The sequence below is a fragment of the Periophthalmus magnuspinnatus genome, chromosome 10 (genome assembly GCF_009829125.3).
Source record: "Periophthalmus magnuspinnatus isolate fPerMag1 chromosome 10, fPerMag1.2.pri, whole genome shotgun sequence".
Classification (NCBI taxonomy): Eukaryota; Metazoa; Chordata; class Actinopteri; order Gobiiformes; family Gobiidae; genus Periophthalmus; species Periophthalmus magnuspinnatus.
The window spans coordinates 34,188,155-34,215,553 of NC_047135.1; the positions used below are offsets into that span (position 1 = coordinate 34,188,155).

At 41.8% G+C, this 27,399-nt stretch overlaps 4 protein-coding genes across 5 annotated transcripts; 1 reads left to right on the top strand and 3 right to left on the bottom strand.

Annotated features, from left to right (window-relative positions):
* Positions 1 to 5,678: 5,678 nt before the first annotated feature.
* Positions 5,679 to 6,497, top strand: atoh1b (atonal bHLH transcription factor 1b). The gene has a single exon (XM_033974187.2). The coding sequence runs from the start codon at positions 5,681 to 5,683 to the stop codon at positions 6,341 to 6,343; it is 663 nt and encodes a 220-aa protein (XP_033830078.1). The 5' UTR covers positions 5,679 to 5,680; the 3' UTR covers positions 6,344 to 6,497.
* A 283-nt stretch (positions 6,498 to 6,780) lies between these two features.
* On the bottom strand, positions 6,781 to 12,877 carry dok3 (docking protein 3). The gene is made up of 5 exons (XM_033973767.2): positions 12,789 to 12,877; positions 11,278 to 11,583; positions 10,985 to 11,078; positions 9,605 to 9,792; positions 6,781 to 7,637 (listed from the first exon to the last, which is right to left on the bottom strand). The coding sequence occupies exons 1-5, from the start codon at positions 12,843 to 12,845 to the stop codon at positions 6,870 to 6,872; spliced, it is 1,413 nt and encodes a 470-aa protein (XP_033829658.1). The 5' UTR covers positions 12,846 to 12,877; the 3' UTR covers positions 6,781 to 6,869.
* A 290-nt stretch (positions 12,878 to 13,167) lies between these two features.
* On the bottom strand, positions 13,168 to 17,936 carry LOC117377768 (probable ATP-dependent RNA helicase DDX41). The gene is made up of 16 exons (XM_033974262.2): positions 17,800 to 17,936; positions 17,525 to 17,617; positions 17,303 to 17,453; positions 17,152 to 17,226; positions 17,002 to 17,062; positions 16,791 to 16,927; positions 16,644 to 16,716; positions 16,410 to 16,563; positions 16,181 to 16,317; positions 15,930 to 16,092; positions 15,534 to 15,665; positions 15,383 to 15,454; positions 15,207 to 15,303; positions 14,154 to 14,303; positions 13,992 to 14,063; positions 13,168 to 13,576 (listed from the first exon to the last, which is right to left on the bottom strand). Exons 1-16 carry the CDS (start codon positions 17,824 to 17,826, stop codon positions 13,329 to 13,331), a joined length of 1,842 nt encoding a protein of 613 aa, XP_033830153.2. The 5' UTR covers positions 17,827 to 17,936; the 3' UTR covers positions 13,168 to 13,328.
* A 1,334-nt stretch (positions 17,937 to 19,270) lies between these two features.
* On the bottom strand, positions 19,271 to 27,096 carry fam193b (family with sequence similarity 193 member B). Of its 2 annotated transcripts, XM_033973956.2 has the most exons (11): positions 26,841 to 27,096; positions 26,758 to 26,801; positions 25,318 to 25,596; positions 24,751 to 24,937; positions 24,074 to 24,298; positions 22,380 to 22,791; positions 22,103 to 22,286; positions 21,781 to 22,014; positions 20,363 to 21,425; positions 20,203 to 20,278; positions 19,271 to 19,841 (listed from the first exon to the last, which is right to left on the bottom strand). In XM_033973956.2, the coding sequence occupies exons 1-11, from the start codon at positions 26,953 to 26,955 to the stop codon at positions 19,745 to 19,747; spliced, it is 2,916 nt and encodes a 971-aa protein (XP_033829847.1). In that variant the 5' UTR covers positions 26,956 to 27,096; the 3' UTR covers positions 19,271 to 19,744. The 2 variants fall into 2 exon arrangements, with proteins under 2 accessions (XP_033829847.1, XP_055080766.1); XM_055224791.1 differs by lacking the exon at positions 26,841 to 27,096 and having other exon boundaries at positions 19,272 to 19,841; positions 26,758 to 26,813.
* Between the last annotated feature and the right edge of the window lie 303 nt (positions 27,097 to 27,399).

Consider the following 27,399-nt stretch of genomic DNA (forward strand, 5'->3'; position numbering starts at 1 on the left):
AGAGAGTGGTTCATATGTGAATGTAAACAAAGGTTTGAACGCGCCCTCTCACTCAGGGATTTATTTTTACTACTTTTTTACATTTTAAACACACACAGAAGACATGAAATACACTCTATAAAGCAAGATATATGGAATTATGTAGCAAAGAAAAAGGTAAACAGCTCTTTTTCTTAAGTATTTTACATTCAAATCCTAAAAATGTCCACCTTTTGCTTTGTCAAAAAATATTTAGTAGAGTTAATTAACTTTTTTCTTTACTACATAATTCTATAAATTCTACTTCATATATTTAATGTTTTCTGCTTGTATATAAAACAGAAAAAGTTGTATAAAAAAATAAAATAAATAAAAAAAAAACACTGATTGGGAGGGTGTGTCAGAACTTTTGACTGGTCGTGCATCTTTAAATAACTACTTACTACTACTACTACTACTACTTTCTACATTTTATATACACACAGAAGACATCAGATATATGAAGTAAGATATGTGGAATTATGTAGTAAAGAAAAAAAAAGGTAAATAACTCAAAAATCCTCAAAGTATCCAGCCTTTGCTTCGTTGAAAAGTATTTAGTAGAGTTAGTTTTTCATTACTGCATAATCCCATATATATCTTTACTTCATATATCTGATGTCCGCTCTGTGTGTGTATAACATGTAGAAAGTATTAGTAGTAGTAGTAGTAGTAGTAGTAGTAAGTAGTTATTTAAACATAAACTACCAGTCAAAAGTTTGGACACACTCTCTCAATCAGTGGTTTGTTTTTTGTTTTTTTTCTTACAACTTTCTCTGTTTTAGACACAAAAAAGAAAACATCTAATTTATGAAGTAAGATTTATGGAAGTATATGGTAATGAAAAAAGATAATTAACTCAAAAGCAAAGCAAAAGGTGGACATTTTTAGGATTTGAATGTAAAAATACTAAAGAAATTGGGCTGTTTACCTTTTTCTTTGCTACATAATTCCATATCTGTTACTTCATATATATAATGTCCTCTGTGTAGTAAAAATTAAGAAAAAAAATGAATGAGGGTGTGTCCAAACCTTTACTGTCAGTTTATGTTAAATATAAAGTCTTTTATTTTGTAGAGACGCAGCGTTTTGTCGCCATCTAGTGGTTTCACATAAAACTACACAAACTCAGCTGTTTTCATAAATATTCTATGAACAGACATTAAACTACTGCACTTTACACTTTTAATCTAAGGCTGATGTCATAATCTGATGTGACAACACAAAGCGACGTTTTAAATTTAATAAAATTGATTAGATATTTATATATTTTACACAAAACCCTTGACTGACTCGTTCTGAAGTGTCTTACCCGCTTTAGGCCCATAGTTGTTGAACCCACAGTGATCGATCAATCCAGTGCTTCTGTAAAAGGGAGAAAAAAGAAATAAATGTTTTGTTGTTTTATAAGAAAGTGACACTTAATGTGGCCCTTTACATTAACTTAAACATAATAAAAAGACTTTAAAGTTTCCATCTGATCTGGAAAGAAAGACAAAAAATCTGAAAACAAAGCAGCTCATGCACATTTATCCAGCGGCACATTTCTGTCTCGTCAGCACATTATCCTAAACATCTGAGACTTTGTCCTCTGCTCAAACCCGTCCCACTGTTTGATGCTGGAGCTTGTCTTTTCTTGTGTGATGGACAGAGTCTCCTCCACTCGCTCCTATCTGCCATATGCTGCGCTGGAGCAGGAGCCGCGCTCAGAGGAAAGTGCATTTTGAGCCTGTCATTTCTGAAGGAACCCAGCTCATTAAAACTGAGCTGCTTTCTTTTAACATCAATTAATCATTCTTTTATCCCTGATGAGAATGACATCAAAAGTGACAGAAATAGACAAACATATGCTCCAGCTGATATGGAGCTCACCAACAGAGATGTTAAAGGAAAAAGATACGACGAAATGTTGTGATCTTATGCCTATTTTTGTATTGTCCCAAAGGGAAATGTGCAAACATATTTTGTGCATCAGAGGCCTGAGGGTGTAGTTGTCTTTTGTCCCTAATTTGTCCCTCAGTGTGGGACATGTGGGACATGCACAAAGGCCAAGACACAAACCAAATCCTCTGCGTTTACTGAGTCGAAATATTTGAGTTTTCAGCCTGAACCAACTTTATAACATCATTTTAATTTAGGTCATTCCCACTGATCCTGATTCTATCTCCACATTCATGAGAGTAGAGGAGGAGGAGGAGGAGAAGGAGGAGGAGGAGGAGGAGGAGGAGAAGGAGGAGGAGAAGAAAAAGAAGAAGAATTCTTTTTTCATTTTTTCATTGATAACTTCTGTTTGATGTGGATTTACACAGAGCCTAAAGCTCCTGCTGCTCCTCCTCCTCCTGCTCCTCCTCCTCCTGCTGCTCCTCTCAAAGAAACAGGTTTCTGTTTATGCTGAGCTCCTTGTTAACAGTGTGACTGCACGTCCCCTGGACTCAGACACTCAGGACTTTGTTCCACGAGGAGGGCCTCTTACCCGGGGTGATCCTGGGGTGATCCGGGGGTGATCCGGGGGTGATCCTGGGGTGATCCGGGGGTGATCCGGGGGTGATCCGGGGGTGATCCTGGGGTGATCCTGGTCCTTGTCTCAGACCTGTGGACAGGTGACTTCCTGAGACATGATGAAGACCACATCATGGAGGTGTAACTCTTCATCCCTCGGCTCTTTCCTCTGATAATAATAATAATTACGACAAAAACACCAAACTCCTGGTGCGCCTCACGTGTCACGCTGCTGTGAGCAGCAATAAGCAGCATTAAACTGGCCTAATGTCCGTTTTATTGTCCCTGCACCTCACTGGGCCCGTCCATTAGCTGTAAGACATGACCTCCATCATAAACCTCCACTTTACAAGAATATAGGGCCTACATCCACTTCTCAAATTAATGAGGCTGGTAATTGGGCTAATTTGAGTGTGGAACCCCGGCATTTCCTTCTCCATCGTTTCTTTGGGTGTGGGGCATAATTACAGACTCCTGCAGGAGACTCCAGGAGCTCCTGTTTAGTGTTTACTGTAAGAAAATGGAAACAGTCTATTGTGAAGAAAGTAAAGGCTCTTTAATAAAGACAGAACAAATATGTCAAATAAGGGAGGGAGAAAATAAGACGTGACCTTAGAAAACATGACATCCATCACTCTGTGTGGTCGGCCTGTTTCTTAATAGTTCGTCTTAATAGGTCGTTGTTGTTAAAGGTCTGGGTAATAGGCGACTGTTTGACGTCCTTTGCTCATGTAAAAGCATTTTAGAAAATGAGTTTATGGGTCAATAAATCCATAATGACTTTAGTGCTGTTGAAAGAGACTGAAAGAGACAGAGTGGGACAGAGTGAGACAGAGTGAGAACAGTTTCCTCTGAGCACAAAGTCCACGGGACAAATGTAAGCAGAGGTTTATGTTTATGTTGTATTATATTTACAGATAAGATTTTAGGGTTTAGTCTTACACTGTGTTAAAGTCTGAGAGGATCTGACAGGCAGGGGGCGCTGTTCCATTGGCTCTGTCTCCTCTGGTCTTGAGTCTGGCTTTGGGCACAGCAGTAGGCGCTGACCTCTGACCTCAGGGCTGTGGGTGGAGTCTAGAGCTGCAGTGACTCCCTCAGATAAAAAGGAGCCACAGAGTCACATTTAAACAATAATAAAACTGTAAAGACTCGCACCATCACAAGATCTAAACTGGACCAGGACTGGACCAGGACTAGACCAAGACTAGACCAGGACTAGACCAGGACTAGGGTCAACATAGGACTCAAACTGGGCTCAAACCAGGACCAAACTGGAGCTGTGAAAACCCCCCACGACTCTGTTGAATTAATTAAATGGCTGACGGCCTCATGTTTTACTCTCTGCTTCTCGTGGGATCGTGTAAAGAGCTTTAACTGTCCCCAGTGAAACAAGGACATGTTTAATTTCACTGAGGGCTTCTTCATTTACTTTAAATAGAACAACATTGTGTCATTTCTCATTATTAGTGGAGCTACAGTGACTCAGAGGAGGATCGGTGATGGTTTTAGTGACACCAAAAGTAACAATGGAGCCTTAAAACTATAATTACAATGAAACTGTAGTCACATGCATTACTCTATGTATGTACTATCTGTGTATAAGTACTACACAGAGTCCTGGCCCTACATGACCTCCAGATGTTTTCCTTGTTCCTGTTTTGTCCTTCGTCCGGGTGTGGGTTTGTGTTTATCTGCAGTGTGGCCTAAACCAGCCAATGAAATAAAATGTGCATGAAAATATAATGAATCACTTTTTAAATCTATAATTGAAAGTTTCCACAGCCTAAACTCAAAAGAGAAAAGGCCTCGTGTTTGTCCATTTGTGAGTCCAGTCCTGTCCTGATCCTTTTATTATTGTTGTTGTGTTTAAGAGATGAACCTAAACACGAGGTTTGGAGAGTCTGGACTGAGGCTGTAAAAGGCTCCACGGCTGAAGTTAATGAGCTCCCAGCAGAGAATGTTCAGGCTGAACACTTGACACGAGCTCATCCTTTCACCACACGTGCCCCCTGTGCCCCTCCTGGTGCCACTGTCCCATCACCATCACCACAGACCCGTCACCGCAGACCCGGCTCTTTCTGGGGGAAGGTCACGGAGGTTGACCTCTGTTCTGTTGCTCACACCTCCTCAGACTCCTCCAGCTCCAGCCCTGCAGCAGATGGGAGGTGGAGGCGCATTTTAAACGGGCGCAGGGCTACAGGCTGTTGCCCTGGCACTATAGGCTGAAGGAATGAAATATTCATGTAGCAAAAATGAGTGGACACCCCGGGACCAGGAGCGTGCCCATTTATTTAACTCCATGTTGTTGTTCTGTGTGGACCCGCCTCAGACTGACACTTTCACACAGACACTGACCAAACACACGAGCTGCTGCCCCCCTGTCTCTGTAATAGACTGTAATGAGTGATTAGCCTCAGTGCGCTCAGTCCAGCCCGGGCTGGGGCAGCATATGGGAGACGAGGCCGCGCGCTCTGACAGAGGTGCGCGCGGCTGCTGTGAGGTGCCAGGGGACACCAGCTGAGAGGCACGGGGCCCATGAGGCCACAGCCCACTGATCTTTAGAGCTCAACAACAGCGTTTAAAGCAACACACATTCATTATTCATTTGATGTTTGCCATGATATGCTGCTCTGACGCGTAATGGAGCAGAAATGCTCCTTAAGACGTGACAACTATCACTTCCTTATTTGGGAAGGTGTGTCCTGGTCTGTGTCTTGCTCTCCATCTGTCTCTTTTATTATTCTTATTTAAATACACACAGAGAGATTGTGTAGTTTACACAGTTTGTTTGATAAAACTCCACTTTAGTGCCAATGGGCACATAGCATCAGTCCTCAGTTTGTCTCAGTTTGTCTCAGTTTGTCTCTTTTTTTTAAAGTGACGCTCGTGAATGATTCATTCTTGTGGAGAACAACTGTTAACGCACAAAGACAAGGTGGTGTTTGAATTACAAAGCACAGGGTGTAAAAGGCGAGGCTCTAATTGTCCTGGGACACGGGGCAGGGGATTGGCTGCTGCGTCCTGGAGCTGTCAGGAGGGAGTGACATGAAGGTGACACTGGGAGGAGGCGGACGATATAAATGTCCCGCGCGGTGCCAGGACATCAACAAACCAGGAGAGTTTTCTCTTTGACCTTTTCTGTAAACTCCTGTCCACTGCAGTGATGGCAGCTAAAGCTGAAGTGGTCAGCTGGACTGAGTACCCAGAGGACTTCAGTCTCCTGCATCAGGCGCAGATCAGCTCCAAAACGTGGATCGCTTCAAATTCTCTGCATGATTTTTCAAGAAGAGACGGTGAAACCGCGGGACTTTCTCTGGTGCCAAAACTTCCAGATCCTTCCGCTGGAATCACACACCGGAACAAAGCTGATGATGGGGCCAAGACGAGTCACTTTGGCCCTCAGAGACACCGGCGCGTGGCAGCCAACGCGCGTGAGCGCAGGAGGATGCACGGGCTGAATAAAGCCTTTGACGAGCTGCGGAGCGTCATCCCGTCACTGGAGAACGAGAAGAAACTGTCCAAATATGACACGCTCCAAATGGCACAGATTTACATCACGGAGCTGTCCGAGCTGCTGGCGGGAGTGGTGCGTCAGGACTGTGAGGACACAGGGGACAAAGGGCCCAGGAGAAGTCTGCTGCACCCTCACCACGGCCCGGACTGTGTCCAGACCGGGCCCCTGGCCCCGGAGCGCGCGGACACAGCTGTGGGACACTTCATTATCCTCGCGCCACAGTCTGAGGCGGGCACGAGCTCCGCGCACAGCAGTGATGGAGAATCTTCTCACTTCAGCGACTTAGAGGAAAGTCTCACCAGGACACAGTAACGCGCACACGTGCACACACGTGCACACAGCTGCAGGGCGCGCGCAGTGGGACAAAGCTGCAGCTTCTGTCCATGTTCTGTGTCCCACAGGACATCCTGAGGCCGGACTCAAGGCCTCCTCTTGCACTTTATCCAGGCTAGAAACGTGACAGTGACGTGCCTCAGAGGAATTATTTTGATATTTATATTGTTTATTTTATTACCATGTTTTTCTACAATAAATATATTTTACAATCCACTTGTGCTCAGTCATATTCTGTAACACAAAACTATCAACATAAATGAGCCATTTCACTTCTAACATAAACATGTTGTTTTTCTGAATCCCACAGGCTCAAAGTCTCGTTTCATTTGTTTTGTTTCTATAGAATCGTTTTATACTTTTATTAATTTCATTTAACAGAAGTGATGAGTGAACACATGTGCAGCTCTGTGTGACTGTGGGAGCCTCAAAACAAACACTGACCCTAAATCTGCATCATGACCCAGTGTCCAGACGTAAACCGTCTCCTTGTTTACATAATAATCTACAGAGGATACGTGGGACTGGCTCCTGGGGGGGCTGGGGGCTGGAACTTTGCCAGGTCTTTAGAAATAATTTCAGCGAGACGATGTTTGAAACTAGCGGAGGCCTCTGAGGGGGTAATTTGGCCGGTGGACACGATGCCCTCCTCCTCTTCCACATTATCCATCACTTCTCCTTGAGCAGCACAGAGGGGGAGCGGAGAGTCGCTCCTCCGTTGCTGCAGATGGTACCGTGGTTTCAGGGCACGGCAGTACGCAGGCTGCACCGTGGCTTGACATAAAGATGCTTGGTCTTTCTTCACCTCTGAATACAAGACGTCTGAATCGTCTTGAAGTTGGTCTTTGATTTGACCCCGCACGGAGCTCGGCAGGTTGTAATAAATCCTCTCCTCTGTGGCGTAATTGAAGTCTTCGGCGTCGGGGGAACAGCCGTAGTCGTCCTCGCCTCCTTCTTCCCCGCTGAGACCGCAGTGAGCCGGGTCCACAGTTAACTGCCTGAAACAGTCGCTTAGATAGCAGTAGTATTGGGAGGATTTGTCATCGGTGGAAGGAGAAAATACATCTTGGAGGCAGGATGGGTCAGCCGTGACGGGCGACTGGGCAGACGATTGGTCAAAAGCGGCGTGGTTATTGTGCTGCTGTGAAGTCGATGTCTTTTCGGTGCATTGTTGGGATATGATCTGAAAGATGTGCTGCGCGTGTTTGGATAAGAAGACAAACTTTCCTGCCCCTGACTCGCAGCGCCGACCCGCTTCGATACTGAATCCTCCCTGGAATCACACAAAAGAATCAGTGTAAAGTTTAAACAAGACTCCAGCGTGCCACAGCTCAGTATCAGGAATGTTTCTAGCTGTGAAAACCCACAAATCTGCACATTTGGTTAAACTTCTGCTGGTTAACGATGCTCCTTAATAAAATAGAGTTTGAGACATGCTCCAGTCCGGTCGTCACAGTTTGTTTAAGTCTTAATATTTGCTCAATGACACAGACACCGGGGGGAGAGTCGGGGTTAAGTGTCTTGCCCAACGACTCAACCATTAATGTTTACGTCAGGAGCGATAATCAAACCTCTAACCTTCAGATAAATGGACAAACACTCTACCAGCTGAGCCACAGTCGCCCTAACTTCACTGTCACACGTGTTTTTAGTTGTGAAAGTTATGAAAGTCAAAACAATTCCACATTTGGTTAACTTCCTGTTGGTTGCCCATGTTCCTTATCCGGACTGAGCAGAGCACGATGCAGAGATTAAGTGTCACTATTATCACGGTTAACATTTAATTTAATCGTTTTAATGTTATGAATAAGTTCCATGTTTAAACAATTGATATAAATAAAAATGACTCAGATTTAGAGGAAGACGTTATGGATAAATCACTTTTGTCTGCACATTCTGGTGATCAAGGTGCACGTTTTCTTTGCGCTACTGGTTATTTTTTGTTATTTTCTTGGCCGTGTGATACGATTTAAGCTGAAAAAGGTTGAATAAATAACTTGTCCGGCTCATTACTGATGCAAATTTATGACTAAACTGTTTCATTTTGCTGTTTATTTATTGCAGCTCGTGATTTTCTAGATTTAGAATAGATTTTGTGGTTTAAATCTGCTCTTTTTTGTGTCATAAATTAGTTTCACTGTTATGGGTTACTGCTTTTACTGGGTTTTTTTTTATATTTTTGGTGTTGGGTCTGCGCTGGACAAATCGTCTCAGCTCTGCTCTGTTCCTTGTTAAACCGGGCGATTAGAAGAAGAAAACTGCAGATCGACCAACATGAGGATCCTGACGAGGGAAAAGTGAAATTTGTCCCAATCCGACACCAAAAATATTTACAAAAACAGGAAAAATTTAAAGAATCTAATGAAGAAACTAATTTGGGACACAAAAAATTGCAGATTTAAACCATAAAAACTATTCTAAATCTACAAAATTGTTAAAAATCATGAGCTGCAATAAATAAACAGCAGAATGAAAATATAATAATAATAATAATAATAATAATGTTATTTATAATGCACATGAATCTCAGAGTGCTACAATAAAACAAGAACTTTAAACCAAAACTAACTGCTAAATGCTAAAAACCATCAACAATCAGCTTTTCTAAATAAAAAAGTCTGTAGATTAGCTTTAAAAAATAAAGTTCAGGGTCTGTGTGGCTCTCAGCGGCTCCAGAGTCGTGGTGCAGCTGAACAGAAGCTCCGTCCTCCATCGTGCGGCGCCTCGTGTTTGACCTGAAGGAGCCACCTGAAGACCTGAGGGTTTGAAGTTTGCAAAGTGCTCAGGTCATGATGCATTTATGTGTCAGCAGAAGGATTTTGTTTTCAAATCCGGGATGAAACATGGAGCCAGTGATAACAGGAGCGATACATTCAAACTTTCTGACTTTCATTCGGATTCTGGTGCTGCTCTTTTGGACGGATTGTAGTTTTTGGATGTTCTTGACAGGAATCCCGACAAAAAGTCCATTACAATAATCAAACCTTGAGGAGATAAATGCACGGACAAGTTTAGACTTTAGTCGTTGGACAAACTGGAGGAGTTGACCGCGCTGGTTTTATCGTTTATCGTCTATATTTACTTCAGATTTACTTCAAAATGTGAGAACGAGACAGGCCCACACAGGAAGCCTTTATAAAAACAGACTTTGGGAGATGTTTAAGTCTTTACATTTGCTTTTTCTTTCTATATTCTAACAGTCTTCACGTCAATCCTTGCGTTTAATCTTTACAACTTTACCTCGACTTGTCCGTATTTCCTGAGCATCTTGTAGGGCCAGCGGTAGATCACGTCCAAAGTGTTGCAGTCCAGCAGCAGCAGAGCGTCCTCTTCAGGTGAGACCAGGTAGTCCCCAGATAAGTCACACCTCTGCGACGCCTCTGTAGTCCGCACGGTCACGAGATGGACATTCAGCGGTTGTGTCGTATCTGGAAACCCAAAACAGTATTTAAACAGTATTTACGCCGTTTTCTGATCTGTTCTAATGTCGTTTCCTCGTCACAAACAGACCTGGAGTTGTGTTTTTTTGTTTCATTAGCACATTTTTAACACACAGAACTGCATATTTACGCCGCGTTCTTCACTCAAACTGAAAAAAACGCTCTGTTCCACCTTGTGATGTCATCATGTGGTGATACAGGAAGTGCTCCACTGTTTTTTTAACTCCACACACCTTAATTTCTAGAATCATTTAGATAATTAAACTTTTATTTTAGGAAGAACACACATTGTACAGACACATTTCTTCCTGTTCAAATACAGAATGAAACAAACATTATGATTCAAAGTCCCTTAATGGTGCTTTTCATGGACTTGTCGTGTTTTTTGATTCCATCCCGTTTTGGAAAATTAAAGGAAAAACAAAAGTATTTACAAAGAACTGGGGAGCTACAAGAAAAACAAAATGCAAACAGTGTAAATGCATTTATATATTGTACAGTAAAATAATAATTCTTTACAAAAATGGAAAAAAATCACAAAAAATCTGTTGTAGTCGGGGTAAGAAACTCAATCGACTTGTTTCAAATACTATAAAATGTGTTCTTTTTGGATGTTTACCGTATGAGTTACATATTTTTTTAAGTTTTATGAGGATTCAGACGATGACAGAATGAATAAGTTAACTCGAGCTCTCTTAGTTTAGATATTTTTGATATAGATAGATGAACCTGCAATGTATTTTATTGATACTTTGCAGCTGATGTCGAAATATTTCAGATACTACATCAATCCAGGCGTCCACTGAAGCCATTTTTTTAGTGATGTTCTTTTTACTCGCCGCCATTTTGGATCATTTCAACCCTGGAACTGCCATTTTCTGCTGAACTAAAGCTAAAAAGGAGCTGTTAACTACCACTTCATGACATCACAAGGTGGAACTGAGCGTTTTTGAGCTTTGGAAATGCACAAACTAATAATAAAGTGTTGCTTAAATGTGTGAATGAAACAAAACACAACTCCAGGTCTGTTTTTGAGGAGGTAACAGCGTTAGAACACGACTTATTTTGCGTAACACGGGTGGCTAAAATTACTAGAGGTTTATCAGAGAACAAAAAAAAAAAAAAAGCGACAGTTGCAACAGAATTTCTTGCAGTTAAACAAATCTTTACAATACACTACCGCCGCTTTCCCATGATGCATACAGGTCGTTGTCCTCCATGATCAGGCCGTTTCCTCTATCGAAAGCCCCTTTGTCTGCATCTTCAGGATCCTTCTGTAAACACAGTGGCATTGTCAACATAACCCGGAGTGTACAGCTCGCTCTTATCTCGCTTTTATGACTCCGACAAGTATAAGACATTTAGAGAAGTGGATTTCATTACAAGTTACTGCGTGTACTTCCTCATTGTGCTATCTTTGTTTGTCGGTACACCTCATTCTTCCCAATTCCCTGGTAAAAGTGAAGTCGTTACCTGGAATGCGAGGACACACAGCGCGTTTATCAAGTCCTGGGTCGTTGGAGAGGCCAGGGTGTAAGTCGCTGAGGTGGTGTTGAGGTAAAACGCTTCACAGTCTGTAGGGCAGGACTCTTTGGGGGCTGCGGTGACACTGAGGCAGTCGCTTAAACGTACAACCTTCCTGGCTTGCGATTTGGGTCTCCCCGTTTTCTTGTTGTCGTGCACGGCGGCGATGTTGTCCGCCACGGTGTACAGCTCCAGCCGGCCGACGCCCGTGGAGCTCGGTTTGTAGAGGGACATCCAGATTTTCCGCCAAGTTTTCTGTTGGGGAAGGATGAAGGATGAGCTCGGAACGCTTTATGACACACACACACAAGCACAAAAAACCCAACAACAAACAAACAAAGTGACATATTACCAGATTAGTTTGCAAAAAAATGGTTTAAAAATAGTTCTGTGGCTGAAAGTGAGAATTACTTCGCATATCGCATTTGTTCACACTTTAAACTGAGCTGTTATAAACCACAAACACAACTGCAGAATGTGTTTTGTATGTTTAAATTACACAATAAAAAGAAAACACACACACACAAATCTAATCTAATGTATTTCTTGTTGTTTAAATACCAAATTAATACAGATTAGAGAGAATTACTGTTATTTTTGTGATAGTATTTGTTCAGATTTGAGACTGAACCTTCACAAGACACATACTGCTGTTGTGTGTGTGTTTTATGTGTTTAAATTGCACAATAAAATGAAAACAAAAAACAAATCAAATGAAATGTAACGTAATGAATGTCCATTTAGTTCAAAGAAATGGTTTAAAAATCATTCTGCAGCTCAAGTTTAACCTATAATAAGCTGTCACTTTGAATAATTTTACAATTTTGGGAAAGTATTTTAAGATTTACTATCATATCGACAGAAAAGACTTTACCAATTGTTGAATAAATCTCACATTAACGCGGATTAGAGAAAGAATTACTGTTATTTTTTTATCGTATTTGTAAAAACTTGAAACTGAACAAGACACTTACTGCTGTTGTGTGTGTTTTATATGATTAAATTAAGAAAACACACAAACAAAATGCCACTTTAGTTCACAAAAATAGTTTAACAATAGTTCTGCAGCTGAAGTATAAGTATCATTCTGAATAATTTCACGTTATGAAACTATTTTAAGACTTACTTTTCTGTTGATAATGAAGGATACGCCAGTAACACTTTAATCTGCGTTAATGTAAAATTTATCCAACAATCAGAGAAACAATAACTTATTTTTGTGATTGCATTTGTAAAGACTTGAAATTCAACCTTTACAAGACACATACTGCTGTTGTTTGTTTTATATGTTTGAACTGCACATTAAAAAGAAAACACACACAAAAAACAAATCAAATGAAATGTAAAGTAATGAACGCCACTTTAGTTCACACAAATAGTTTTAAAATCATTCTGCAGCTGAAGTAAAAGTATCTGTCATTTAGAGTAATTTTATTTTATGAAAGTATTTTAAGACTTACTTTCCCAAACTTCACAGCTTGCAGGTAGAGCAGCCCCTCTTTGAAGACAGTGTCCATGTCTGTGCAGCTGTCTGGCTCTCTCGTAGCGGCTCTCTCTCGTAGTGGCTCTCTTGTGGCTCCCTTGTAGCGGCTCTCTCTCCTAGTGGCTCTTGTTGTCCGACAGAGAAGTTGTTGAATAGCGAAATACCAAGGTTAAAATGAGGTTTAGTTCCTACAATATTCACTGAAAGTTTCCTTTACGTCAACAAGTTTCACATGGTTGCGTTTGCAGCTGCCTACCAGCCTCAAAATACCAACATACACTTGTGTGCTCACCGAAACTTCCTTTTACATTAATGTTTTTGCAACTTCCTTAAAAACCACAAAGCCTCACACCTTTAAAATAAAACAACAAGAGTAATTTATTTACAGCATCTAAAGTCGACTCATCAAACAAAAATATCTTTACAGTTTTCCAGCACTTTCTTTGTTCTGTTTTATGACATTTAACTGCACTATTTTTAGAAAATTTTCTCAGTTCCTTTTATAAAAGAAAAGTCTTTAAAAGTCCATAGAGCTGTGGGCTAAGTAGTCCTTGCGTCCGATGTTGGTGACCTGCTTTGTCTGCATAGCCTCCAGTTTGGGACAGTCTGTGATGCGATGGCCCAGACCCCCGCAGAACGTGCAGCCCCTTTCGCCTCCGATGTCCAGCATGGTCTCGTCGCCCGTCTGCAGAACCTGGAGGACCGGAGGAACCTTCTGTTTGGCCTCGACCAGCAGCGCCTTCAGATCCATCAGCACCGACTCATCTGTGAAGAGAGTTACATCAAATCAACACGAATGGACAGACACGACGGAGTAAACGCTCACGTGGACACCGCACTTCTGTGTTCATATTACAAAAAACAGGTCTCAAATTTAGCATTTAAAGGTACAGTGTGTAACTTTCTGGAGATGGCAAGTCGCCTGCATGATTCTATGGAAATAAAAAGTTAAAACCACACTCTGGAACATTCTTGGATGTACGGAGATAGTTATGTTTTAAGCCAAACTGGAAGATTATAGCTGAGATTTCCGTGGAAAACAAGCAGGAGGAAAGTCAGGTTTGTTATTCGGTGATAAACACAACCAAAATGAACAAAAACATGCATTTGTTATTGCTGAAAAGTTACATACTGTGGCTTTAACTCAAGATTAGCAAATATTATAGAATGCTTTACTTACCACAGCCTTTATTGATGAAAGTCGTGGCAATTCCAGTCTTTCCCGAGCGACCCGTTCTTCCAATTCTGTGGACTATTTCAGACACATGGATGAATAAACGAATTTTGAAAAAAAAAATCACAAAATCTACAAATGACACTGAAAAAAAAACACAAACGTTACCATAGTTTTCGATCTCCTCGGGCATGTCATAGTTTACTACATGTTGTATTGCAGGGAAATCCAAACCCTTAGAGGCGACGTCTGTAGCTACCAACACGTCTTTTTTCCCTTCTTTAAACGCCTCTATGGCTTTTGTTCTTTCCTCTTGGTCTGTAACAGAATAAAGCGTTTAAATGGGAGTTAGGGCCTCAGAGATATCAACACACGGGCTAAACTGTGAGCATGAACTGAAAAAGCCTGTGGCGTTTGTGGGTGTGCTGTGCGTGATTCACCTTTAGGAAGTGTGCGTATTATTTCTGCCTCAAAACTGATCTGGAAATGAGTATTCAGTGTAAAGGTTTGTGCGTCTGCTCCTGTGAAGTGTTTAAGTGTAAATTCACGTTTGTCCTCTCAACATATTCAAATAGCATCTGGATTAAGAAGCGTTTCAATAGTAAGTTTACCAGTTTTATCCTTTTCACTAGCACAGAGTATTTAGGCCGCATGGGACAGTCTTTAGGATGTGGGACAGCGTCTTTAGGACATATGGGACAAATGCTCGAAAGCCCAGATTCATGGACAGCTGATGTGGAATCCCGGAGTCACTGGGAGACTTTGTGGGAGTCAGAGCCAAAGTGTTGCAGGTAAAGAGTTTATATTTTATCACTGCGGCTTTGAAAACAACATGTTATTATCGAATCTGTCCTTGTTTGTCATTTCAAAGCATTTCAAACCACAAATGCCCTACAGATGCACAAAGTCGCACCTGCCTCTCTAAGTGTTATCAGGAAGTTACATCTGTCATAGTTGAGATAAATCTGGCAGCGCAACTTAATTTGCATTTCCTCCGCCTCAGATTCTGCACTTGTTGGTGAAAATACCCCGTTTTGCAAAGTTATTCACGCACAGGAGCAAAAGTGCGCTGCGTCTCCTTTAGCGTCTCTGTGAGTCGGGTTTTTGCTCCACTTTTAGCACGTTTAGCCGTTTAGCGCACGAGAAAACGCTTGATAAGTGAGACTCTTACTGTCACAAAGAAATGAGCGACTAAAATCCAATATAAAAGTCAGAGTTCACCTTTTCCTCCATGAATGGCCACGGCTTCTACACCTTTCAGCAAAAGATACTCGTGAATAGCATCGACATCAGCCTTTTTCTCAGCAAATATCAAAACCTGCGAGCAAAAAAAGAACATCATGTTAAAAAAATCACAATTATGATGCAGTTACAGAGTGTCATAACACATAACATACAGGTGGGGGCGTTTTCTGTAGACACTCCAGTAAGTACACCATCTTGGCCTCCTCTTTGACATATTCCACTTCCTTGAAACAAAATCTCATTATAGCGAGAAAGCTTACAGAAACAACTGCCAGGTAAGCAAAAAGGCAGACAAGGTTGTACCTGAATGACGTCCAAGCTGGCAGCACCCGCCCGGCCCACATTAATAGTTATTGGTTTGACAAGTGCGCTCTTGGCAAAGTTTTGTATCTTCTTTGGCATAGTAGCACTGAAAAGGAGGGTTTGTCTTTGTCCCTGTGTAAGAATTATAATTAAAACCATGAAATTCAAAACTGTTGCACATATTTTAATCCAGTATAAATTGATTCTTTTACCCAGCATAATGATATATGTTTAGTTTATCGTTATTTGTCAGGGCTCATGTACAATTTCGTTAATCTCACTAAAGAAAAGATGATTTGTACCAGATTTAGCGATGGCTACTTTCCCTCTGCAGTCCCTGAACAAGTGAATAAACATAAAAAAAGCAAAACATTTACACACTTTTAAATAACTCACCTTAAAATAAGAGAAAATGGTTCGAATGTCCTCCTCAAAGCCCATGTCAATCATCCGATCAGCCTCATCCAGAGCCAGGTAGCGACAAATATCCAGACTGACCATCTTCTTCTGCAGTAAATCCATGAGTCTGCCAGGAGTCGCCACCATCATATGAACCCCACTGCGTTCACAAACAAACAGGCAGCCTTAGAAACAGCTTTAGAAACAGCTTTTCAACTATTGTAAGTGCAAATCTCACGGTGACCTACTGTTTTATCACTTCCATCTGCTCCTTCACAGACATGCCGCCAATGCAGAGGGCAGTGCGCATCAGAGGAGCTCCCTCTTCTTCCAGCAGTTTACAGTAATAGTCGATAATGCCATGTGTTTGTCTTGCCAACTCCCTCTGGAATAAGACAGAAGAACATTTGGATACAGTGTTATGTGTGTGGAAAAACATGCAGACGATTACTGGAGTGGATTTGTTTAGAGTCTTACAGATGGGCAGATGATGAGGCCATAAGGTCCTTCGCGTTTAAAGAAAGGGAGACGTTTTTCCTGCTCCAGGGCAAACATGATAATCGGCAGAGTGAAAACCAACGTCTTTCCAGAACCAGTAAAAGCGATGCCAATCATGTCCCGACCAGAGAGACTGAAGCAGAAGAGACGTCCGGTCAAAAGGTCAGTTAATTAAGAACATGGAGTACGTGTAATAAGTTTTAATGTAGTTACACAGTGGGAATCCCTTGTATCTGGATGGGGGTTGGATGTATAATGCCTTTCTTTTTCAAGCCTTTAAGTATTGCTGCACACAGAAACAACATAAAAGATAGATAGTCTTGTCTATTTTTCTCCAGAGAACCTGCAAATGAATAATACCTGGTGGAAACTTCATTTCCCTGAAGCTTTTGATTGGAGGTGGAATGCCATCCCCGTCCACCAGAATGTGAAACTTTCTTCTAACTCGCTCGTGTCTCGTTTCTGGCATGTTTAAGATGTAACGAGGTGCAGCCCAACTGTAAAGACGATTGTGTAGATTTGAGAGCACACAGTAAAAATGAAACTTCGCACTACACGTTTAACAGCGTACCTGGTTTTTATAGGGTCGTCGTATATGATACCTTTAGCCATTTCTTTCACGGACATTAAAGCTACAAAAAACGCAAAACAATGAATTTGAATCACTTTCCGACATTACAAACAACATTTATATTTTGTCATTAGTAATAATAAGAAATACCTCTTCCCTCTGCAACACTTTCAAGAATCTTTTCCTCCTCTTTGAGCTGTTTCTCTTTGGCAGATTCCTTACGAGCTGAACAAATAAAATAAAATACAGTTAGATAGAAACGACACGCACAGACTGAGGTTTTGGGAGAGCAGAGACGCACCTTCAGCCTTTTCCTTCAGGACTTGGTGCTGGTCCAGGAGACTGACATTGGAGCGTGGACCCAGACCCTCTTCTTCATCTTTTTGCTCCTCACCACTTTCTTTCTGCTCCTCGTCCACTGCTTTTCCTCTGATACGCTGCAGTTTGTGGAGCTGTTGGATAAATAAACATGAATACACGTGATTCTTTCGTAATAATTGATGAATACGTTTTGATTACACACCATTTGTTGTTTTCTGATTTTGACAGGGACATAGGGGACATAGTCTTCATCCTCTGAGCCTCCAGAGCCTCTCTCCTCTTCACCACTGGGCCGCTGGAAAAAGAGATTTAAGTAAAGACATTTTTAAGAGGATTTATTTAATATTTACACACACTCAGATGCATTAATACACATATAAATCTACATTTGTTTACTGAAAGAAAACCAAGATAAATATAATCTGACTTTGCTCACGCCAAACACCGCGGGACAAACATTAAACTCAGATGTTTTACCTTTGGAGGACGAGTTTCTGTCTCCATTTCTGTTTCTTTGACTCGATCCAGGCCGTTTATAAATGATTTTAAAAGTGTTTTATTCAGTATTTTAAACGTAGAGACGTCGCTCTCATGTTTACACCACAGACCCGGAAGAAAGTACGGAAAGTCAAAAGGATCAAACTCAAACAGAAGTCACAGCGCCCCGTGTGTTTGGAGAGTGGAATTACAGAGTGTGTGTATGTGTGTGTGTGTGTTATATATATATGTGTGTGTGTTATATGTGTGTGTTTGGAGAGTGGAATTACACAACTAATTAGACACATGGACTGTGTGTATATGTGTGTGTGTTATATATATATGTGTGTGTGTTATATGTGTGTGTTTGGAGAGTGGAATTACACAACTAATTAGACACATGGACTGTGTGTATATATGTGTGTGTTATATATATATGTGTGTGTGTTATATGTGTATGTGTGTGTGTTATATATGTGTGTGTTATATATATATATATATATATATATATATATATATATATATATATATATATATATATATATATATATATATATATATGTGTGTGTGTGTTTGGAGAGTGGAATTACACAACTAATTAGACACATGGACTGTGTGTATATATGTGTGTGTATATATATATGTGTGTGTTATATATGTGTGTGTGTGTATATATATATGTGTGTGTTTGGAGAGTGGAACTAATGCAGCGAGTTTGACAGACTGTTTGTGTGTGTGTCTGCGTATATGTGCGCATCTGTGTGTGTTTATGTGTTATATCTGTGTGTGTTATATATGTATGTGTGTGTCTGTGTGTTTGGAAAGTGGAATTACACATCTGTGTGTGTTATATATGTGTGTGTGTTATATTAAGTTTTTGACCGATACAATAGATCACTGACCATCTACTGTGTGTGTCATTTATGTATGTGTGTGCTATAGGTGTGCGGTCTCCTTTGAGTGTGTATATATGTGTGTCTACTGTGTCTGCGTGCTGTTTGCGGTGTGTATATGTGTGCGTACATGTCGGGGTGTGCGTGTAGGGGTGTACATGTCTGTGTGTAGGTGTGTGCGTACATGTCTGTGTGTGTTTATTATCAAATATAAATCAGACCATTCCGGCCTCAATGACCTCGACTAAAACAGTTTTTACCACAGCAGCTTTAACTGTGACATCAACAGTTTGTGTCTATAAATGTGACGACGTTTTACACAGAATTAAACAGAAAATATAAACTGTTTTTACATATTCACAGGGATCTCCTCTGAACTGTGCAGGTGTCATGATGATGATTTTCATGATTTCATTTGTTCTGTGTCACAGTTATGATTTTGTTCCATGAAACATATTTTAAACAATTAAAAAAACAGAAATTACATTTGAACTGCTGCTTACGTGACATAAAATTAGATTATATAGATTATAAAAACTATGTAATTACAAAAATATTTTAAAATTCAATCTTTTCAAACTTGGCCAATGCTCAGGTTGAAATTAGTATAAAAAACATTTTATTGTCTACTCAGACAAATCAAATGGGCAGAAAGTACCAATGCACAATGTATTGAATAATGAACAATAGAATTAAAGCACCAAACCTTGCTGATTGGAATTCATAAGTTTAACAATTCTAACATGTTGTGATAAAAAACATTTTATTTCATGTAAGTTATTCGTTTACATACTACATACGTAAGCACATGGATGCAGAGGATTTAACAGACGCTCCTTTTTGCATCTATCGGTGAAGTAATAGCAAAGGGTTACAGTCGGCCGCGAGGTCTGCGGCCTGTCTCAGTTTTTGAACAGTTTCTGATGTTGAACCGGGAGCCGTGGCGTTTTTAGAAACAGAAGAAACTGGGGAATGAGAGAAGGCCTCGGGCCAAACAGCTCTGTTCTGAGAGTTTGTGGCGTCGTACAGCGTTTGTCTGGGACTCGTACAAATTATTGAGCTGCATTAGAAGGAACCTTTTTCAGGCTGAAGTTGGACCAGTTCACTGCTACTTTCTGTCGAGTTTGTTTAGCAGAATCAAGGCAAAACCTAAAAGAAACACACGGGGACATCAACATTAGACCAGCGTTTGAGGAATTTAATAAGTTTATAAATAGAACAGTTCACATGGAGACAGTCCCTTTATCCTGGGCTTTACTTTATATTACATACAGTACAATATTATTACTATTACTCTCATCATTCTTAGTGTTATTACATACAGTCCAATGACAAAAAGCAGTAACATACACAGAGATGCATGTCACTACTGCTAAGAGTCAGCTGAAGTACTCAAACTTACACTCAATACTCAAACTGAAGTATTTTGCATCCTAAAATCTCCACTTTTTTAACCGTTCTTGCTTTGCTAAACCACAAAGTTCTGTACTAATTATATTTTTTCACATACCTTTTGAAGTATTCCACTTCTCTGTCGATTTCATCCATTTCAGTTGGATCCACATCTTTAGGTAGAAATACGTCATCTACAACAACGAGAAGATAAAACATAAACTTTGTTATTTCAGTCGACGCAGACAGAGACAGTTCTACAGTAAAAAGACTCGTACCTATCGCAGTGCTGGATTTTTCACCTTTGTTCTTGTTCTTTTTATTTTTACCCTTCGCCTGCGGTTGCTGTTGACCGTTTGCTTGAATATTGGAATGGGCTTTGCTGTCCGAGGTCGGTTCGGGCCGCCCCGTTTCTGTGTCTCCTTTTCCCTTTTGTACGTTGGACAGCCCATGTGTTCCGTTTGTGGCATTTCTTGGTGGTTTGTTCTCCTCAGTTTTCTTAGGCCCGTTTCTCTGGGTGTCTGTCGAGTGCTGGAGATGTTTGCTTACATTTTTAGAGCCGTTGGACACAAATTCGGGTGCTTTCAATTCCTGGGGTTTATACGTTTCATTTGAAGACACAACTTTGGTTGTTTTCGTAGAATTTTGTTCTGACATTTGTTGATCCTGTTTTTGCTGCTTTTTATTTTTCTTTGACTTTGGGCCACCGTTATTGGGTGTAATATTCTTAAGATCAAGTGCTTCCTCCTTTGTTTTAGTCATTGGGTGGGCTGGCAACTCATGAGAGTTTTCCAATCCAGTTGAAGTGCATTTTTCAGGGGAGCGAACTCTTATGAGCTTGGAGAGAGTGGGGGTAGTGTGCAACCTCTGGATGTCCTTGGTACCAGCACTAGTAGTGACAGTGGGAGTGGTGGTGGTAGTATTGGACGATGATACAGCAGATCCACCCTCCTCCCATCCGTTTACCAGGTCCAAGTGACTTTTGAAGGATCCCAGGGAAAGGGGCGCTAGGTCCAGGTCGATCTGCTGCAGGTCCGACGATCCGTTCAAATGGGAGAGTAAATGGTTGCTCTCCAGTGTTGCTGCCTTTTTAGGGAAGTCATTGACGTCCAAGTTGAGATCGTACATGCTAAAAGAAGCCCGAATGGAGTCTTTGATCGTATTCTTAATCTCTTCAAGTCGACTAGTGAGAAAACTGTTGACGCGCTCAAGTTCCAGCTGGGGCCAGTCAAGCAGTCGACCTCCATCGGAGCCGTCGGCGACGTGCTCCTCCACGGGCTCAGATGGGTTGGACTGAGGGTCACTGCCAGCAGCGCCCACGTTACCCTGCTGGGCTTTTTCCTACAAAACAAGAAAAAAGTCTTACCGGTGTTGTAGTTTGTAAGCATGAGATTAGCAACATAAAATTAAGATTCTTACTACTACTTAAACTTTCTACTGGTGTTTTTTCAGATTTGAGAATGTGATGATGTAATAGGGAAAAGTGGCTCTTGGCCCCAGCTGAGACTATTTGATTACACTGCACTTTGCCATGAAATATCAAAAAATCATTTCTATTAGTGACTAAAGCCAGGAACTCACAGTAATACTACAAAAGAATCAGCATTTTCACAATATTCATTCATTTATTCATCTGTATTAAATATTATTGGCCGATAGAACGTTGTGACGTCGTCTGAAACCCGGCGATATCTACCTTTTTCTTCTGTTTGTGCCGTGCCCGTTTGGCTGCCTTGGCACTGTTGACGGGTTTGGGCTCAGAGCTGTTTATAAAGTCCAGTAGCTCGTCGACGTCCCGGTTGTCTATGGCGCCGGTCGCCGTCAGTTCAGAATCTTGACGTTGAGGAAGCTCCTCTTTACGCCGCGTCAGACGTGAACGGAGTTTTTCTCGGATTTCTGCATAGTTACGGCTCGTGGGGGCGGCGGGAGGCTTTGAAAAAAGAAATATACGGACATTTAAAATCACTCAAAAGGGGATTTATAAATATGAGACAACACCAATAGAATGGAAATGTTACCGCATTGTGTCCGAAGAACTCGCAGTAGCAGCAGTCACAGTACTTTCCATCTTTCTGGTTAGTAGAAGAAGAAGCACAAGAGCTCCTCTCAGAGCTGCTGTCCTCGTCCTCCCCCTCCTCCAGTTCAGATGATGGATAACACAATGTCCCATTTGTCAGTTTATGCCCCTTACACGCCTGGTCCCTAAGAAAAGGCACAACAATTTCATTAATGATTGAGACACACACGTTACATTTGTACTTTTTTAATGAGACGTTCATTGTTGATGGCACAAACCTGCACGCCCCTGCTGTTAGATGGCCCACATTCGACGCAGCTACTGTTCCTCCACTATGCCCGTTACAAGCATGGCTACACCCGAGCATCGCTGACCCATGTTTGCCATGTTGTGCGTTCATAGCAGGCATGTGGGAGTTCTTGCACGGGCTCGGTTTATGGACCGCCGTTGGACTATCGGGACTAGGAGAGTTAAGTTTTGCTGGAGGCCCGTGAAGGTTTGGTACTAAAGGTGAGAACGGCGCGTGTGTCGCTACACCGGAGCCGGAGGTGGAGGTTACGTGGCCGTGCTGCCCGGACGTCGGCTTTGAAGCCAGGAGTGACGAATGCTGCGATGACAAGCCTGTAGGACTATTGGGAGGAACTGACAAGTCTGTATGTTGGTGGTGGTCACTGGAGTGGAAGGCTTCACCTACAGGAAAAAAACAGCCAAAACGAGGGTAAATAACGAACAAAACATGGACTAATAATCAGAGTAAATATAATGTATGACGCAGCCTGATTGTAACACTTCATAATCAAAAAACATTTACAAACAGCACGTATTAAAGATGTGTGGATCGGGTTAGCGCGGGCTGGAAAAAAATCTATAGCGGGGCCGGTAATTTTTCCACAGAAGAAAACTATGCAGGCTGTTAATACTATAGCCCATAAAATATTCATGTACATTGACCTATGTTTGATTAAGTTTGATAATAAAGTTTACATAAGCACATAACCAGTGCAATTAATCTATGACCTGAAGCCACCACGGCGCGCACACTTTGAGCAGCACTGCGTACGCCACTTTGGCCAGTTACAACCACATTAAATCTGATTTGGAGACAGAAGATGAGGTGTTATTTTGCTCTGAAAGAAAAGCGCAGCTATGTCTGTTTTCAAGCACGTTTTTCGCTAAAATAAAGCTGCATTTATTGGCGCATTTTTACGGTGTATTTAATGATTGCGGGTGCGGGTCGGGTCAGGTTGTATAAATAGATTCTGCTGTGCGGGGCAGCCAGACCGGGGCAGTACGTTATCAGAAATGCAGGGCTCGCGGGTTGGAAAAAAGCCCGACCTGCGCGTCTCAAGTGCACAAGGGTGACCTCAGGGTGCTGTGTCCAACTCGTCATTTACGTCTCCTGTACTTCTGTGTGCAAATAATAATAAAACAAATGTAAAACACGGACGGAGAGTCTCTGTGACGAGGGGCTGGTGGGGTCAGGACTGAAGAGGTATTTGTACAGCGGCTGTTCTTCAAACTCCACAATATGGCGCTACGGTAGCTCAGTTGGTAGAGTGTGTTCACTGATCCGAAGGAGGTTGGCGGTTCGAATCCCTCTCTTGACGTAAACATCATTGGTAGAGCCTCACCTCAGTGTCTGTGCGCACTGGTGTGTGAACGTGCGGGGGAATGGGTGAGCGGTTCCTTGATGTAAAGCGCTTTGAGTGACTTTAAGGTGGAAAAGTGCTGTATAAAATATAATGCTGATATTTCACAAAACGACCAGATTCAAACACATTCCTTAAATAATGAAAAGTGAAGCAAAAGCACGCGGAGGATGGCATCAAAGGTGGCTGCACATGGACCCGCTCTTCCTCTGGGAAAACGGCCAACCCACTCCCACTCTGGAAGTATCACCTCTGGATGTGTACAAACAACCTAGTGCTTTGATCAGGCGGATAAAGGGTTAAACTGGTGAACATTTTCATACCTGGTGGGGTTGGTCGCCGGCACATGGTCTTGAAGTGCTTGGGAATGGTTTTACAATGGTCTGCTGAGGTAGACAAAGAGTTCCCAGCAGAGGACCCACTGGAATTCTGGGACGAAGGATGACTGTAGGGGCAAACTTTGGTCCCAGACACTTTCGCGGATTTCCCAGGTGCTTCATGTAAACCTCTTTTTTCAAGACATGAAGATCCCGTTGTTACTGCTGGTCCTGACAAGACAATATAGAAAAATAAATATACATTCAGTCGTGTTTGTGATTATGTTTCAGTCAAACTAAAACATGTAGCATCGATAATTGAGTAAAAAAAGGTCATGATTTTTACACTGATCAAAACTCTGGGTGTGATCTAAAGCCTTTGAAAAACAACAGATTATTAATAGCTGGATAACTGAATTAGTAACCAATTGTACTCTCTAATTATAACATCTGTGTAACCCCTCAGTCGTCCAGGTGTGATTCATAGCAAATTAGTGGTGGACACTGCCGTATATCTGTCAGTGTAGTTAGCTCCTCCCTTCAGACAGATATAAGGCAGTGTCCAGAACCGAAAAAGAGGCTTTGATGAGCAGCCAAACGTCTTCACTCGAATTTTTCTTTACTCTAATTATAACCAATGTTCATTAATCATCCATCAGCCATTACACATTTCTATCACAAACCTTGTTGGGAGTGTTGAGAACTGTTGTGGTTGCAGAGATCCCCCCCGTTGCTGTGAGTGGAGTTCCAAAGTCCTGACAGTTTATGGGCTGACAGAAAGGAACTGGGGTCCCAATCCACCGTACTTTGCTCTGTGTAACCGTTTCCACAGCTCTGGGACTTGCATGAAGACGAGTGAGACAATGGCACCTGGTCACACAAACATAACCATCAAGTTATAAAAAAGCTCAAACAAATATGTTAAAGATACACTATGTAACTTTTTCTCCAGGAAACGGTATTGCTCTGCTTTGAATCTTGCAAAGTACGGTATTAAACGTATCCATCTTCATGGACACAACCAGTTAATCAAGTTGCAAGTCAGATCAGCGTAGAGGCAACGCTCAACGCTCAGAGCAGACCACATGTTTTCCAAGGCAATTTTGAGCAATAAAAACATTTGTAAAATGAATGAATGCAGATATACAAGTTTAATGTCATTCTGTGGGACATTCCAGGCAGAGCCTTAACATCTCCCACAAGAAAAATGACAAGAGCACCGTTAAATAACAAGTATTTTGTATATTTACAGATGCAGGCTGCTCCTGGGTGCTCCGCCTCTCTTCCTCTTCAACACTTTTACAGCAACTCTGACATATCCACAGAGGCACCTCTCCCAACAGGGACTGAGACAGCGAGGGCACAGTATCAGCGAACTTTCGCCCTGACGCTTCACGTAATAACGCCTGGGACAAGGCAGGAACAGCATCGGCCAGCTTTGTCCCATGGCTCCCAGGAAGTCCGTTAACAGAGGCTGCACCCCAGTCTTTGAACTCCCGGTGACACAGAAGGCAACAAGTATGCATCGGCTGGTCAAAGGGAAAAACACACACAAAAATACATGAAAATGTGGATTTACTTTTACACAAACAATGCATTATACAAGTAGGAAAGAACATAGCTTTTAAACACATATTTTAAAGTGGTTTTATTTCCAAAGAGTGAGCGCCTACGTGGTTTCACCATTCTCATATTAAAGCAGGGCGACCTATGGCAGATTATTCTAACTTTTTGTGATGCACAAAGAGAAACTAAAATGATCCATGTAGCTAGACTTTTAAGTGTTAATTAAGTTTCTACTGTTCACCTGTGATACTTTCATTTAACATTTAACACTAAACAAACTCAGTACACCAGTGAACCAAGACATCCTTCATTTCTCAGTTGTATTACTGTATTAAAAGCATGACCTGTGGTGCCGCATGTCAAAACACTGGCCTTATGTGAGCTTGTTATCAGGATGACATAAGTTCAGATCGCCTTCAAATTTTCACCTAACAACAACAGTATTGTTAGCTAAACTTCATGATTGTGAGGAAGATATTTTATTTGTACAGTAATGAGAAAATTAAGTGTGTGGAGTCCAGGGTTGAAGGATCATGAAGCTAAGCTAGGTAATAATGGAGGAGCTACTGTATAATAACACTAAGAGCAGCACTGACTGTACATGTGTATATGTGCATGTAAACCCAACAAGATGAGATAGACTTTTGAACAATATGTCACAGCTATAATCGAGTTGAACTGGATCACAGTGGAAGCAGCCTGACATGAGCACGTTTCCTCCACACACACCAGTCTGTGGAGGATCTCCCCGGGACAGCGCCATCACTGAACCAGCGCCAGTATAAACCCAGAGCAGCTAAATGTAGCTAAACGTAAACACCACAGTTTGTGCAGGTAACTACAATGTTACTGCCACGATGAAAACGACAGTGATGCTAGCTCCTCCATAGATCCAGCAGCAAAATGTGTGTGTGCTAACCTGTGGGCATCATTAGACTGATAGTGAAACAAAAACACTATGAAGCTGTATGTTAATCTATATGTTAGCGCTTCAACAGATTTGGGACTAGCTTCACTGATGCATTACACCGAATCTGCCTTTTATTAGCGCTGTACTGGTGTTTGGTTAGCTGTATGCTAGTGATAAGCAGCTAAACCCTGGTTCGCTCGTTGCTAGCTGCTACCTGGTTCGCCCTGGTCGTCGTGAGCCTGTCCAGCCCCGCGTCTCCTCCTCCTCCTCCTCCTCCGCCACCACCGCCGCCGCCACCGCCGCCGCCGCCAGCTGCATCTCCCGGAGACACGGAGCTCTTCGGTACGGTCTGCTTTCCAGGGACGAGCTCCTTCTGCGTGACCCCCTGCTGCTTGCTTTTCTTCCTCGCCATTACGCTGATGTTTACAAAAGGCTTTAGCGAAGTTTGCACCAGTTTAAATGATTTTAAACACACACTTTCGTTTCTTCTCGGACCTCAAAATGTTCTCTATCTCCTCCAGTCAAGACAACAGTCAATATGGCGGAGGACTGGCACGTTCAGGAGGTCAGAGGTTAAACATAGTCCTGGCAAAACGGCTTCACTTGGCAACGGCTCGCGCCACCGAAACGAGCGCGAGGCAGTGAAGCTAACGGCCGCCATCTTTACTCCGGGCACCAACTGAAACACGTTTTAAAGCTGAAATAATGAAAAAAACAAATAAAATCGACGTTTGAGGTGAATAGTTTGTGAGTATATTCCACGATAGCAAGATAATATTTGAAAAAAATAAACCATATTTTCTTCTCAACATAAAATCAAATTATATTCCACTAATTGAAAAGTGTTTTCGCTTCA